General features: G+C 68.0%; 1 protein-coding gene across 3 annotated transcripts in view; it reads right to left on the bottom strand.

The window, feature by feature from the left end:
* Positions 1–13,901, bottom strand: part of RXRA (retinoid X receptor alpha) — a 95,725-nt gene that overhangs the window by 16,817 nt on the left and 65,007 nt on the right. For 2 of the 3 annotated variants that reach the window (XM_047093774.1, XM_047093775.1), the window contains exons 2-4: positions 10,904–11,169; positions 5,494–5,644; positions 5,007–5,186 (exon numbers count right to left, since the gene is read on the bottom strand). In XM_047093774.1, the coding sequence (XP_046949730.1) occupies positions 5,007–5,186; positions 5,494–5,644; positions 10,904–11,169 (597 nt within the window). Of the gene's footprint in view, positions 1–5,006; positions 5,187–5,493; positions 5,645–10,903; positions 11,170–12,359; positions 12,422–13,901 lie in introns of those variants that run through there. The other variant, XM_047093776.1, reaches the window with a different exon arrangement.

Here is a 13,901-nt window from a genome sequence, read left to right as displayed (position 1 = left end):
CCCCCTTCCTCTCTCGCCGCTCCAGTCCGGGGGGCATGAGGGCTCCCTGACGGTGCTGGCCCAAGGGTCCCACAGGCCTGCCTGGTTCCCTGACAGCCCAAACGGACACCTCTCTACCACCCCGCGGGGCTCCCTGAGGGCAGGCGATGTCTGCCACGCCGGCCGGTGGCTATTTAGAGCCAACCCCAAGCCAGAGGCTATGCTCTCCGAGACCCAGAGCACGGAAGAGGGCCTTTGCACTCACAGAGTGCGACTCAAGGACGGGGGCCAGCTCAGCACCTGCAAATCGCAGCAGTTGGGCCGAGGAGCCAGGCAGGAAGCCCAAGTCAGAGTTTCTGCAAGGCCGGCGCTTCCCAAAGGCCGACAGCAGGTGGGGGCTGCGGGGGGCGGGGGGAGCTCCAGCTGGCGGGCAGGTGGCGAGGAGGCACGGTCGTGCTCCGGGCCCTCTCCAGCCAGGCTTCCAGACCCCAACATGTGGCAGGTGCCGGGCTAGGGCAGGGCACCTCCTCGTGGTCACCCTGCTGCCACCGTGCACGGAACTGACGCAGCCAGCAGCTGGGGTGACGGACACAGAGTCCAGGCAGGCCCATGTCCCCGAGACCCTGAGCGGGGGGGGGGGGGGGGGTCCCGGGGTCTGTGCTCTGGGCACAATCCGAAACCCTCAGGGCCGGGACACAGCCGAGAGGCATGCGCTTTGGCTCAACTGCCTCGTTCTTCCAGCTGGGGACGCAGGTCCAGAGCAGCACGGGGGCACGGCTGAGCTCACAGGACAGCGGGTGGCTCCGGGCGCCGTGGCCCTGCCCCTGCCAGCTGTGTGGCCCTGCTTCCCCCCGCCCCGGAGGGAGCACCGCAGCCCCGGCCCCGGGCTGGCCCCACGCGGCGCTCCCGCCTCCGGCCCCCACACTCCCCACACGCCGGTCACAGATTTCCTCCCACTGCACAGGCGGGCGGACGGGGTGGCCCGAGTGTGGGGGCAGCGCCCGGGGCGGCAGTGGCGGGTGGGGGTCCCCGGCACCTGCCTCCTCGCGGGGGCGGCACGAATTAATTAGCCAATGCTTCGTGAAGCACTTTGAAGCCGTGGAGGGCCGGCACCTCTGAGCGGCATCATTATAAATATTATGGTTGTATTTGTAGCTGGCGGAGGGGGCGGGAGGAGCCCGGGGATTTATGTTTTGCCAGCTCAGTCACCTTCTAGACGTAGTCATGTTTGACTTACGTTCTGCCAGCGCCGGGGAGCCTCAGGCGGGAGGCGTCTGCGAGCACAGGGCCTCGTTCCCTGCCCCCCCCACCCCCGCCCTGGGCCTGAGCCCCCCCCCCCCCCCCACCGCCCCGGGAAGACCAGAGAGGGGGCCGCCAGACATGCGCCTGGGAGGGGGGCTCCGCACCCGACAAGACCGGGGTCCCAGGCATCAAGGGAGACGCTGACATGGGGGTTGGGGAGCGGGGGCCACCCCGACCCACTGCCGTGTCCGCTGCACCCCTGCGGGCCGTGGGGGCTGGGCGGGAAGCCAGGCGGGGGAGGGGGTGGCTATGGGAGCAGCACCCAGCCCCGCCCCTCCTCTGTTTCCAGCACAGAGACAGGCAGGCCTGGCCCAACGCCCCTTCTTTAGCCGGGGCCACTGAGACCCAGAGAGGGGGTGTCCTGCCGGAGGGGCTCTCTATAGCTCAGAGGACACGTTCCCCCCTTCCTTCGGGACTCAATCCAGGACAGTCAAGGAGTCTGTACTCGAGAGCAGCCACACACACACACACACACACACACACACACACACACACACACACGAGGCACTGCCCCCTCTGCACCCCGGTCTTTGGGTTGGGAGACGGAGCACAGAAAGCAAAGGGAGGCAGGAAGGAAGCAGGGAGAGGCCTTCCTGGAGGAAGAAGGAGGAAGCAGAGAGGCATACAGAGGGGCGACCCCTCCAGCCTGGAACAGCACCACCCCTGGTGGGGGCCGGATCCCCCCATCGGACCAGGAGCGCCAGCAGGCCCCCCGAGCCCTGCCCCCGCGTGCTCCAGCAGACAGGCCCGGGCTCAGCCTGGCGGACGGCTGGCATCTCCCCCCGGAATGCCGTGGAGCGAGTCCCAGGTGGTGCAGGTGCGTGCAGGCCCCGGCATTGCCCAACACAGATGCTATCTGCCTGCCTGCAGCGCCCCTCATCAGCCAGCACGCGGCGGGGCGGTCCCCATCCGTGCCCACCCCGACCGCGCCCTCCCGCGCCGCACTGGGCAGCGCTACCTGGGCCCGCGCCTGGGTCCTCGCCCGTGACAGAGGCGTGATCGAGGGCCTCACTGACAGGCCCCGCAGCCCGGGCCAGCCTAGAAGCCAACACCTCACATCCTACGCGCTCCCTACGGCCCACGGTCCCGCTGCAGCAGCCCTGTCCCCAGGGCAGCAGACAGGAAAAGAGCTGTTTCAGGACCAGTTCTGGGGGCGGGAGGGGGGCTGGGGGCAGTTTCCAGCCCCCAGTCACAGGCCTCTTGGCCTGGGAGACCGTGGAGCCCCCTGTGGGGCCAGCACTAAAGCCACACTGCGGCCACTGGTCACCCCTCCCAAGGGTGAGGCTGTGGCCTGGGCCCTGCCACAGAGCTACACACGGGAAAGCATGGGTAAGAGTGCCGTCTGAGGCACGAGAGAGCTCCGGAGGAGGGTTTTTACCGCACGTTCATGACTCATAAATCCAGTACGAGGCAAAGGGGAGGTGGGCCCTGACGGGATCAGGTATTTATCTAACGGCCCATAAATCAGGTCTCGAGGGCCGTGCGCCGCCTCGGGAATGCGCCCAAAGCACCAGATTTATCCATCAGGCGAGAGAGACAAACGGCCTGGTGCCACCCCGGACCAAGCCAACGGCTGCAGACGGGATTCGGCCTGTGCTGGCCCGGAGACCCCCCAGGTGCCCACCCCTGCAGCCCGTCTCTCTGTGAGTGAAGTCAGGGCAGAATCCCCACACCACGGGCAAGGGGGCTAGAGTGAGTGTGGAGACGGGGCCGGTGCCCAGTGAGGCCCCGCACGAAGCAGCTGTTTCTAACAGCCACTCACAAGACCCGGTCACTGTGGGCGCCAGGAGGGGGGTCAGACCAGGTCTCCCCAGCCCTGGGACCCAGCAGCATCCACTCTCTCCCAGACCTTCGGGAGGTCAGGCAGCTGGGGTCTGATGACGCTCAGGCTGAGGGGGCCTTAGAGAGAGATCCGCATTTAGCAGGCAGTCCCGGGGACCCACGGAGAGTGACTCTCTGGGGCCGGGAATGGCATCCAGGCCTTGCAGCATGCCGTATCTGCTGATGCCCTCGGCCTCTGCACACGCCATCCCTTCCGGCTAGGCACCCGGTCTACCCGACACCCTTCCGCCCTGAAGGCATCAGCCTGACATCTGCCTGTAGCTGGGTCACCGCCTCCTCTGAGTCCCCTGCCAGCGCTGAGCACACCTGGGGGGCCCCGCCTGGTAATGTGACAATCCCTTGCAGTGGACGCATGCCCACGGCTCGCTGCTGCGTGCCCAGTGCCCAGCGTGGCGCCTGGCACCAGGAGTGCTGAGCTCGGCCAGTGAGTGGTCTCGGGCGCTGACCCGAGCTCGCTCTGTGCTGGGGTGTCCTCAAGGGAGCCCGAGCCTCCTCCCAGCCCACTGGCACCTGGCCATCTGGCCAGTGCCCTACGCCCGGGGAACACACTCATCCACCACCCACCATGCGCCTGCCCCGCCCAAGTCCCCATCCCGGGAACACAGCTGTACGGGCCACCTCCGGCCAACCCTCCCTGATTACAAAAGGCACCCAGAGGAACCAGGGCCGGGTGCACACCTCCTCTGGCCCCCTGGACAGCGTAAAGGAACGAGGACAGCACCAGGGGCCTGGGTCCCGCCTGGCACGTGGCCTTGGACAAGTCCTGGACCTTCTGGGCTTCAGCTCCTCTGCCTTTCCGAGGAAGGGTGGGTGGGCAGACACTCCTCGAGGCCCCGGCCAGCCCCTGCAGCTCAGTGCTGCAGCTCCCGAGGCCCCCCCCCCCCCCGGCCAGAAGCAGTGCCAGATGCAGGACATCCCGTCGTCCCACTTGCCCTCGTGGCCTCGAGGAAGAAGTCCCACAGGACCACCTGGCCCGGCTGGGGTCTCAAGTTTCCTAACAAGGACGAGTGGGGTAAAACAGGAAATAAGACGAGAGCCGCAGGCACCCCAGGGGACGGTCCTAGGTGGTGAGGCCCCACTGGAGGCCCCACGAGGAGGTCAGAGATGCACACCCTGACCCCACGCAGCACTTCTCCAGCCCCGTGAGGCGCCGGCTGCGAGACTGAGCCAGAGGCAGACGTAACAGCGACCCAGGATGCAGGAGTCATCAAGCCTGCAGACGGGGAAACCGAAGCCCATGGACGGCTGGGGGGCCGAGCAGAGGTCGCACCGTGAGTTGGGGTCAAGGGCTCAGACCCAGGTCTGGCTGAACAACTGGACGATTTCAATGACCTCAGGTGGCCTTCCCTACCTGCTCCGAACCCCTGCCCGTAACAAACGGTTGTCAATAAAACGGGCTCCGAATCCAAGGCGGAGATGCCCGCTGAAGGAGGTCCGAGGGAGGGGGAGGCGGGGCGCAGGGCGGCCCCCCGCATGCAGCAGGGCTCAGCGGCACCCCCGTGGGGGCTGGGGCTCCCTGTTCCACTCCGCCCCCTCATCAGCGCTGTCCCCGCCACGGCGTCCCCGACTGTCCCCTTACCAGTAGGCCGCAACACGACCTCAGGACCCTCCCTCTCCCCATCTCCCACCTGCAGCCTCGGGTCCCAGAGCCCACGCCCTGGGCCACCGGCACCTGAAGACGCTTTGATCGCGTTCCCCCGCGGGGCTGAGAGCCGCCAGCGGGCAGGATGACAGCAGGCGCCCGGTGAAGAGCAGGGGGCCCAGGGCCCAGGGCGAGCCACGGGGCTGGCCCCTGGAGGGAGCGAGCGCCCCGTCGGCTGGCGGGGCCGTGCGCGGGGCGGGGCCGTGGGAGGAGCCGCGGGGACGGCGCCGGGCGGGCCTACCTTCGCGCTTCATGCCCATGGCCAGGCACTTCTGGTAGCGGCAGTACTGGCAGCGGTTGCGTTGCCGCTTGTCGATCAGACAGTCCTTGTTGTCCCGGCAGGTGTAGGTCAGGTCCTTGCGCACCGTCCGCTTGAAGAAGCCCTTGCAGCCCTCGCAGCTGTACACCCCGTAGTGCTTGCCTGCGGGGAGCGGGGCCGTGAGCGCGGCGCCCGGGCGCGTGCGGCCTCGTTGGGGTGCAGGGGCGCGAGGCCGGGCCTGCCCCCTTCGCGGTCGCCCCCCCCCCGACGGAGGCCTCCAGGCCCCGCCCACCGCCGTCCCCCCTGCGGCCTCCCCCGCTCGCGATCGCTGTGCTGCGAAAACACCAGAAGGTCCGGCGCGAAACCCCCTCCTGGGCCCGGCCGGCCGCCCACCTCCCCGCACCGCTGCGCCCTGCCCAGGGGGCGGTGGGGGCAGTCCTGCGGTCCCGCTGCAACCACGACGGCCTACCTGAGGAGCGGTCCCCGCAGATGGCACAGATGTGCTTGGTGAAGGACGCCATGTTCCCTGAGGGGTGGGCCGGGACTTTGAGGACACCATTGAGGCCCAGCGGGGGCTTGATGTCCTCGCTGCTGCTGACGGGGTTCATGGGCGAGCTGAGCTGAGGAGGGAAAACCGGGGGCGTCCAGGGGGGCACGTGCCAGCATCCCCCCACCAGCCCTACCATAGGAAGGCGCCAATGAACCCCCCCCCCACCTTGCAGAGAGGAAACCGAGGCCCAGAGAGGGGCGATGCCAGCCACAGGCCACACAGCACAGGAGCGGCAGGGCCCAGCCCCGCTGAGCCCTGCCCTGCCCTCAGGGACCCCCCCATGGCCTCAGAGGAGGACCCCCCCAGGGCCCTGCTTACACCCCCTGACTCTCACCCACCTCCCATCACTGAGTGAGCCCTGGACAGGGCAGCGTGAGCTCGCGCCCCTCCCCTGTGAGGAAGGCACTTTGTTTTGGGGACCCCCAACCCGCAGCTGGGCGCCGAGGCCTGGTCACAGCAAGGAAAGGGAGCTGGGGTCAACCTCGGCAGCACACCGCTGGGGGGGGGGGGGGGAGCTCGGATCACGTGACCCAAGGAGAGCAGGACAGACAGCGCCCCGCCCCCGCCCCGCCCCACCCGGAGGCTGACAGCCCGATGCTGCCCAGGAGGAAGCGTGGGAACCTCACCGTCACCCTGGCAACAGCTGCCGCTGCAATGACACAGCAGTTTTGGTTCCGCTGCATCCACCCCAGCTCTCCCGGCAGCGCTAGGGCCCAGGGGTGCTTCCCGCTGCGCCCACGGGCTGGCCTGTCTCCACTGGCGCCAGGACCCCGGCCCGGCGGCCCCCGGCCCCCCACTTCTGCAAACCCTGACAAAGGCGGAAACCGGGCGGTGTGCGCGTCTCTGGGAAAGGACAGCAGGCGCCTGGCTGCCCCCGGGTAGCCCCGGGCCCCTCCTGCCAGCGGGAACCTCACCTCCTTCCTTCCCCACGGCCCCCGACCTCCACCGCTTTCTCACGGGGCAGCGAGAACTTGGTGCTCCGAGCACACAAAGCAGAAGGCCCCCAGTGCCTGTTTCCACGCCGGCCAGGGAGGCTGGGAGGGTCATTCCAGCCCCCGTGGCTCTGGGCCCCTCCCCCGCCCGGGGCCCTGTGACTCTGAGTGCACTGACCACCCCCCACCCCCCCACCCGGGACTCCGGGGGGGCTCCCGAGAAACCCCTGGGGGCCATCAGGTGAGAGGGCGCCTCGGACCAGAGCGGCCTGTCCAGTGGCACCAGGGCACTCTCTGCGCACCGTCCCCAGGCCTGGGAGCGTTTCCCACAGGAAAGGGGACAGAGAAGGGGCCGTTTGCGGAGGGCCCTGTGCCCAGGTGCGCCACACACGTTCGCCTCTGCCATGTGGAACCCCCCCCCCCGTCCCTTCCCAGATACGGATGTGGAGGCTCAGGAGGTCAGGGGCCCGGCAGGCAGGCCTCTGGGTAGCAGGCGGTGGGCACCAAGGCGATGCCCGCATGCTGCAGGGGGAACAGGCCCAGAGCCACTCGGGGACCCCACCCGTCACACGCCGTTCCCTAAGTGCCCAGCGACACGGGACACACAGCCCCGCGCAGCCCTGCAGAGCTCGCTGGCTCGGTGGGGACGGGGCGGAGGCGGGTGGTGGGAACAACACGGCCTATGGCGGGGCCCCTGGATTATGCCCTCTTCCGTCCACTGTGTGACTTTGGGGAAATCATTCAATCATTCTGAGGTTCGTCGAGGGCCAAGCTGAGGGCCGCCGTCAGGAAAACTGAGCCGACACAGGGGCAGCTTGCTGCACACACTCGGCCTCCAGGAGACGTTGCGGGCTGGGTCCCAGGCGGAGGGGCCGCTGAGCCGTTCGGGAAGGGCACGACATGGGTGCAGAGGGGGCCGACGGGGGGGGGAGTCACTGAGGACATGGGAGCGGGAGGCCTGCCCCCGCTGCAGCCTTCCCCACGCTGTGGGAGCCCGGCCAGGACCCCACGTGGCTGGATCCACTCGAGGGCACCAGGGAGAGGAACCTGGGCATTTCCTCTTTCATGCTTGCCCACACCGGGCTGGGTGGGTGGCAGGCCACCTGCCCTGTCCCCCGTGTACATGCAGGCCCTAAGAACTGGTGACTGCCCTAGGTAAACTGAGGCAGGGCCACTGCAGTGAGGAAGGCTGGGCGGGCCCCACGTGGGAAGGAGCTCCAGGCGGGAAGGACAGTCAGTGCCGTGGCTGTCGGCCATGTGCCGGAGGCATCCCTGCCCTCCCGGCCTGAGGCTTCCCAGGGGCACAGCAGTCAGCCCAGAGGCCTCTGGGAGCCCTAGCAGACCCTGCACACGTGGGGAGACGAGGCTGGCTGCAGCCCCCCACTCACCACAGGCCTGGGGCCACCCACATCGATCCTTTGCCTCAACTAGTAAACGGTGCCCATAAGGCCACCAGGGCCAGGCTGTGCGGGGTCAGGGGTCACACTTCGCCCTTCCCAGCTCCAAGCTGATGCGCCTTGGGCTGGCCCCCCCATTCTTTGAGGAGCTGTACCCCTTCCCCCCTGCACCCCATCCACGGTGCCAACAGCCCCTGGCTAGGGCCTGGAGGCCATGTGGTGTGGCCAGGGCGGGGCCCAGTCCTATTTCCCCTTTCATATCCTTGGCATTTTTTTCAGTTCCCACTGGAGCCTACAGGACTCGCTGAAACAACCAGCAGCCTCATCAGGGCCCCGCCAGGGTCTCCTGCCGCCTCTGGAGGCTCCTCTCTTCCGCACCCGCCACGCCCTTCCTCCTGAGCCAACAGCAGGCTTCCCCGCCATCCGCGGCCAGAACTGGGGGTGGAGGCTCAGGCCTGCCGCCGCGGGACCAGGCCCTTGGCCTCGCCTGCCTCACAGGCCCCCCAAGGCCGGGGCAAACCTCACGGCCACGGGACCGCCGACAAAGAGCAGGCAGCCGGCCCACTGGCCTGAGCAGATCCCCCACCAGGGAAGGTCTGCTGGGCTGGCGAGGGCTACATGCCGTGGTGCCCACGGCAGGCCCGGTGGGGCCAGAGGGCTCTGGGGCGCGGTGGGGGTGCTCCCGGGCCCTGTGCTGAGCCCCCAGACCAGGAAAGGCACAGGGCAGCCCGGGTGCCGGCGCCTGGGATCTGGACCCCCAGGCACCCATTTCTGGGCAGGGAGGGCGAAGCGAGGCAGACGGGGGGCGCTGGCGGGCCTTCTGGGCTGCGTGGACTCACGCAGGCAGCCCTCGGCAGGGCGCCAGCCCTTCTCCGGCAGCAGAAATCGGAGGACCTCGCTGGTTCCGCCAACCATGACTTCGCGGTTGTGGTTTTGGGGCAGAGGGTGGGGCACGCCCCCCTTTGAACTCCACCCACACTCTTCGTGAACATGGGGAACCCCAGGTTTCCAGGATGAGCTGCTGAAGCCCAGAAGCTCCACTCACTCCAGGAAGGCGCTACCGGGAAACTGAGGCCTCGCCAGGACGGGCAGCCACGGGGGAGGCCGAGTGCGCGGCTCAGACCGTGGCAAAACTCACTGTGGCGCGGCTGACTGATGGACAGAGGGACACGTGGGACGGGTGGCCACAGGACAGCAGTGACCATCTGGGGCACAGCGGGCTGGCTCCCCACACCCTCTCCCAGGCCTGACTCTTGCCCCGATCCCCTCATCAGCCTCAAGGGGCCTGGGGCCCCTCACTCACACGCAACCTGGGTTCAACCAGCACCACCAAGTGCCAGGAACCTGGCTGGGTGCCGAGAATAAGAGAGAACAGGACAGATGTGGTCCCCCAAATCCCTCAGTCCCCAGTACTACCCCGCCCCCTCTCCCAGACGGGCAAACAGTGCCATGTGGCAGGTGACCCCAAGGTCTGGGGGACACCACTGCCACGCCCAGGCTCCTGCTGGACACGAGCCCTCAGGGCGTCCAGGGCAGGTGGTAGGCCTACGACCAGCAAGGAGCCTCATGGGGCTGAGGGCCAGCAGGTGACTGCCTCTGTCGCGGTCCCCAGGGGGGCAGGTGCAAGCTCAGTCTTCATCTGCCCCCTGGCTCGCTGTGCAGCCAGCAAGAATGGGGGTGGGGCGGCTGTGCTAAAAATAACCTGGCCAGGCCGGGCAAAGCAGCCGAGCCTCCCTCAGGCCAGCACCTCAGGCCTCCTGCCTGCTCCGGGGGCCAGGTGACGCGAGAGGAGCACGGGAGCTCTGCACTGACGCCTGAGACCGCAGCTCTTTTGCTCCCGTCCCCCAGACACAAAAGGTTGACAAGGTCACTCTGGAAAAGCCAGCAAGATTCTCCCCCCAAGGCCGGCTCTGGAGGCCCAGCGAGAGGGGCAGTGGGCTGGCTCCAGCTCGGTGGTACCCCGGGGCCAGCAGCAAAGGGGACTGCCCCGCAGGCAGGGTCTTGGGAGCCCACAGGATGTGGCTGTCAGGAGGGCATGTGTGGCTCTGGGCAGGGAAGCCTGCGCCCAAGTCTCTCCCCAGGAGGCTGTCCTGAGGCTCTGTGGAGATGTGCCCCGAGGCTCTCCACCACGGGGCTGTCATCTCGGGGCAAGAATGGCCGAACCCAGCCTTGGACTCGGACCTATTTCAGGAAGGACAGCTCGAGCCCCAGAGAGAGGGAGGTCCCGCTGGGATTCAGGCAGGCCCTCTGGCCGCCCAGCAAGAAACCCAGCAGGAACCGCACGGAGCTGGGAGAGAGGACACCCCGCTGGGCCCCGGGGACCCGTCACCACCCAGGGATCTCCAGAAGAGCTCCGGACAGCTCTGCAGGAGTTTGGACGACAGGTGCCCAGGGGAGGGTGGACTGGGCCCCCACGGTCCCCACGGCAAGAACCAGACCGAGCCAGGCCCGCCAGGCACCACTTCCTTCCTGATTCAGAAACAACCCTGAAAGCCAGACTGTTCCAAACCCACGCCCGTGGAAAATCCCACCGAGCCCTGACAGATGAGCTGAGACCACCGTGGGGCCTGGGGCCCGGCCTGAGGAGGGCACATCGACACAGTGCCTGGAGACACCACCCGGGGCTCTGGGCCCGGGGCGCCGGAACCACCTGGTGTGGGCATGCGCGGCAGCCAGGAGGGAAGGGCCGAGAAGGGACAGGGGCTCAGGGGGGTGGGTGGGTGTGAATGCTGAGGAAGGCGGCGCCCCGCCCTACAGAGCTCCGAGTCAGGGGAGCAAGGGAGCCCCCCGCGGGGGGGGGGGGTGGGCACACTGGAGTAAACAACCAGCAGCGGGGAGGCCGGCTGATGACCTCGGACAGTCGAGGGCCAGGGAGTCAGCCAGACCCGGGCTCAAACTCAGGCCGAAGCCACCGCTCGCTCTGAGGCTCGGCTTCCCAGACATAAAGGGGGGAGAGGACCCCCCGAGGGTCCGCAGGACGGGGCCCGCCTCTGCACTTACCTGGGGGCTGCTGGTGCCGAAGCCCAGGGTGGGCGTGGTGGGCACTGACATGGAGTGGGGGCCCATGGGGGAGCTGATGACTGAGAACGGTGGGCCCATGCCGTTGATGGGCGGGCTCAGGGTGCTGATGGGCGAGTGCAGCTGGCCGGGGGAGCCGAGCGAGGAGCCGATGCCGGGCCCCAGAGAGGGGTGCAGCGAGGGGGCGGCCATGGAGCCACGCCCCGTGGGGGAGTTGAGGGAAGAGGAGTTCACCTGGGTGGAGAAATCTGCAAGACAAGAACCCAGAGGCCGGCGGTCAGGAACCCACCCGGCCCGGCCTGCTCCCCGCAGGGCACAGAGACCGCGGCGAGGCCGGGCCCCAGCGCCCCCATGGCGATCGTAACGGCTCGGGCCGCAAATTCCCCCCAACACGAGGTCCAGCCGGGCCAGGGCGCCGGAAGCTCCCCCTCCGAGGTGGCCCCAGTGCTGGGGCTCAGGCTGGGCCGGGGGGGGGGGGAGGGGGGCAGACGCCGGACAGGCAGGGAGACGGGAAGGCTGCCTGTCCGCCTGGGATGCCTGGTCACCACGAGCTGCCAGTCCTTTGCCCATATGCTCAAGGGGCTGAGGTAAAGGTGTGGGTACAACGGCACAAAGGACGAGACCAACGCCTCAGGGTGCCCATGCCGTGGCAGAAACCAGCCCGTGTCCTCGGTGTAGATTAACGCAAGGGAGGAGGTGGGAGGCCTGCGGCAGGCGCTATCATCACCCCATTTTACAGACGGCACATCTGGGCCTGTGTTCTTACAGTGCCCAGGGCCCGGAGGCTCTGGCACCAGGAGGCGCCCCAGCAGCCGGGGCCCTCTGCCCCACGAACCCCAGATAGATGCGCACTTCCTGTGTGCCCCAAATCCGCGCTCCCGAGAGGGCTGGTGCTCAGAGCGAGCAGCCCACAGAGGCTGTGGGGAGGGGCCGGGACCTCCCACACACAGACTTTCATCTCAGGGATTTCAAAGCCCGGCAAGCGCTAATTAGGCCTTAGGCCTCCGCACCCCAGCCTGGGGGCTCAGCAGGAAGAAACCTCCCCGGAGGGAGGCTCTCAGGTGGTGAATGTGCTGCCCACAGGGCGAACACTCCAGCATTCCATCAGGAACTGGCGGAGCCCGAGGGCGGCAGAGGCCAGTGGACTCCACCCCCCCCCCCCCACCCCAGGCAAGCAGGGGACCCTCTGGGCCTCAGCCTTCCTGTCGGCAAAATGTTCCCTCGGCCCTTCTCGCTCCAGCCCACGGTGACCACAGGTGCTTCCGCCAGGTCGAGCGGGACCACAGACACGATGGCGTGGCCTCTGTCCACATGCACCCCAGGTCAGGGGGCTGCACCCCTCGACGGCCCCGTGCAAAACCCGCCTCCGCCAACCTTGCAGTGGCCGTGTCCTGAATGTTCCCTGTGCAAACGGTCTCGGGGGGGGGGGGGCACGCACCGTCACAATTCAGGACAAAGCTGCCAACCGGCAGAGTCGGAGCCTGGCACTCGTGACTCCAGCCGAGACCCTCATGCAGGGATTTATGAACTTGTCCCTGGAGACGCTGGGGGGAGGGGGGGGATCAGCCCGAAGGGCGCGGTGGGCGGCTCCGGCAGGAACACAGCAGGCTCTGCCACTCTGCCAGACGCCCTCCTCTGCGAGCCTATACCTGCCCCCATCGCGCAGCCCCCTGCCCGCTGGGCACTTCCCGCTCCGTGGAACCAGAGTCCCACAGTGGAGTCGGGGGCGGACGAGCCCGCCTGCCACTGCTCGCCGTCCGACTCCACTAGTGGGCAGCTTCGTCCGATCCGTCTGAAATCCCAGCCATTCACAAAAGTGGAGATCAGCCGCTTTGTTGAACTTGAAAACCCAAACTGAAGAATTCCAGAGCCGGATGGTAGCAGCACCTGCTGGCAAGGATGGGTACTGCAGATCGGCCCTACTAGTCCTTAAGGGCCCCAGGTCCGCACCCCGGGAACTCCCGCGGGAAGCCTGCGGTGGGGGGGCAGGGCTGACGAGAGAGGACAGGCAGGGAGAGGCCAGGCGGTCGAGCACAGCAGACGCAGGCCCGGCTGCAGATCTTGGATCTCACGGAGCTCCCACGTCCCTGCCTACCCACTTGTGACAGCCGAGGATATTGAGGCACAGAGAAGGCAGCGGACCCGCCCAAAGACAGGAGCCCAGAAACCCGCAGCTGCCCCTGCACCAGGCGAGCACTGTGGCCCGCCTCTCCGGCCTGCAGTCGGCTTCACCCCTACCCGAGGCTCGGCTTCCCCCTCCGCACGCCTGCTCCACAGGAGGTGGCCACAGCCTGGACCAGGGCTGTCCCCTCCACGCGGTCTAGAGAAGCACCTGTCCGACTTCTGGGTGGCAGGAAAAGGGGAGCAAGATGGACCCTGCAAAACAGGCTTGGCGGACGCCTCCCAGGGCAGCACAGAGAGAGAGGCAACGCAGGCAGGGGCGTCTGGGGCTCCCCGCCTCAGGATGGCGTCCCTGGGGGAGCCGCCCACCTTCCTTCCCACAAGTGGGAAGGAGACCATGATTCCAGGGCCGAGCAAGAGAAGCCACTCCTAGATTCCAACCCCCCCACCCCCCCCCCCGCCAGGTACTCCTGGGGGCCCTTGGGCCCTGATCAGAGCAGGGCCCGCAGGGTTTCTCTGCAGCTGTTCTCCATCAGGGGCCGGGTGCAGCCGTAGCCACAGCCACTGGGAGGGGCCTCTGCTGCCACCAAGGCTCACAGCTGCAGGGGCCGGTGCCCCCGGAGCTGCTGGTTGTTTGTTTGTTTGCTGCTCCCCCCCAAGGAAAGGGAGGGAGAGGCAGGAGAAAGCTTGGCCGGAGGGGGGAGGGCGGCAGGGAGGAGGCCTGTTTGACTGCCAGCCGCCAGCCTGCACCCCAAAGCTCCCCAGCCCCCCAAGGCATTGCCTGCACCCAGCCCGAGTCTGCGAACCAGGAGGAGGGGAGCCCATGGGGGAAGGAGCACCCCCCTCGAGCCTCTGCAGC

The sequence above is a fragment of the Lynx rufus genome, unplaced genomic scaffold, assembly GCF_022079265.1.
Source record: "Lynx rufus isolate CCGP_SWC_20201006 ecotype Redwood Valley unplaced genomic scaffold, mLynRuf1.p SCAF_36, whole genome shotgun sequence".
Classification (NCBI taxonomy): Eukaryota; Metazoa; Chordata; class Mammalia; order Carnivora; family Felidae; genus Lynx; species Lynx rufus.
This window is presented reverse-complemented; position numbering and strand designations above follow the sequence as displayed.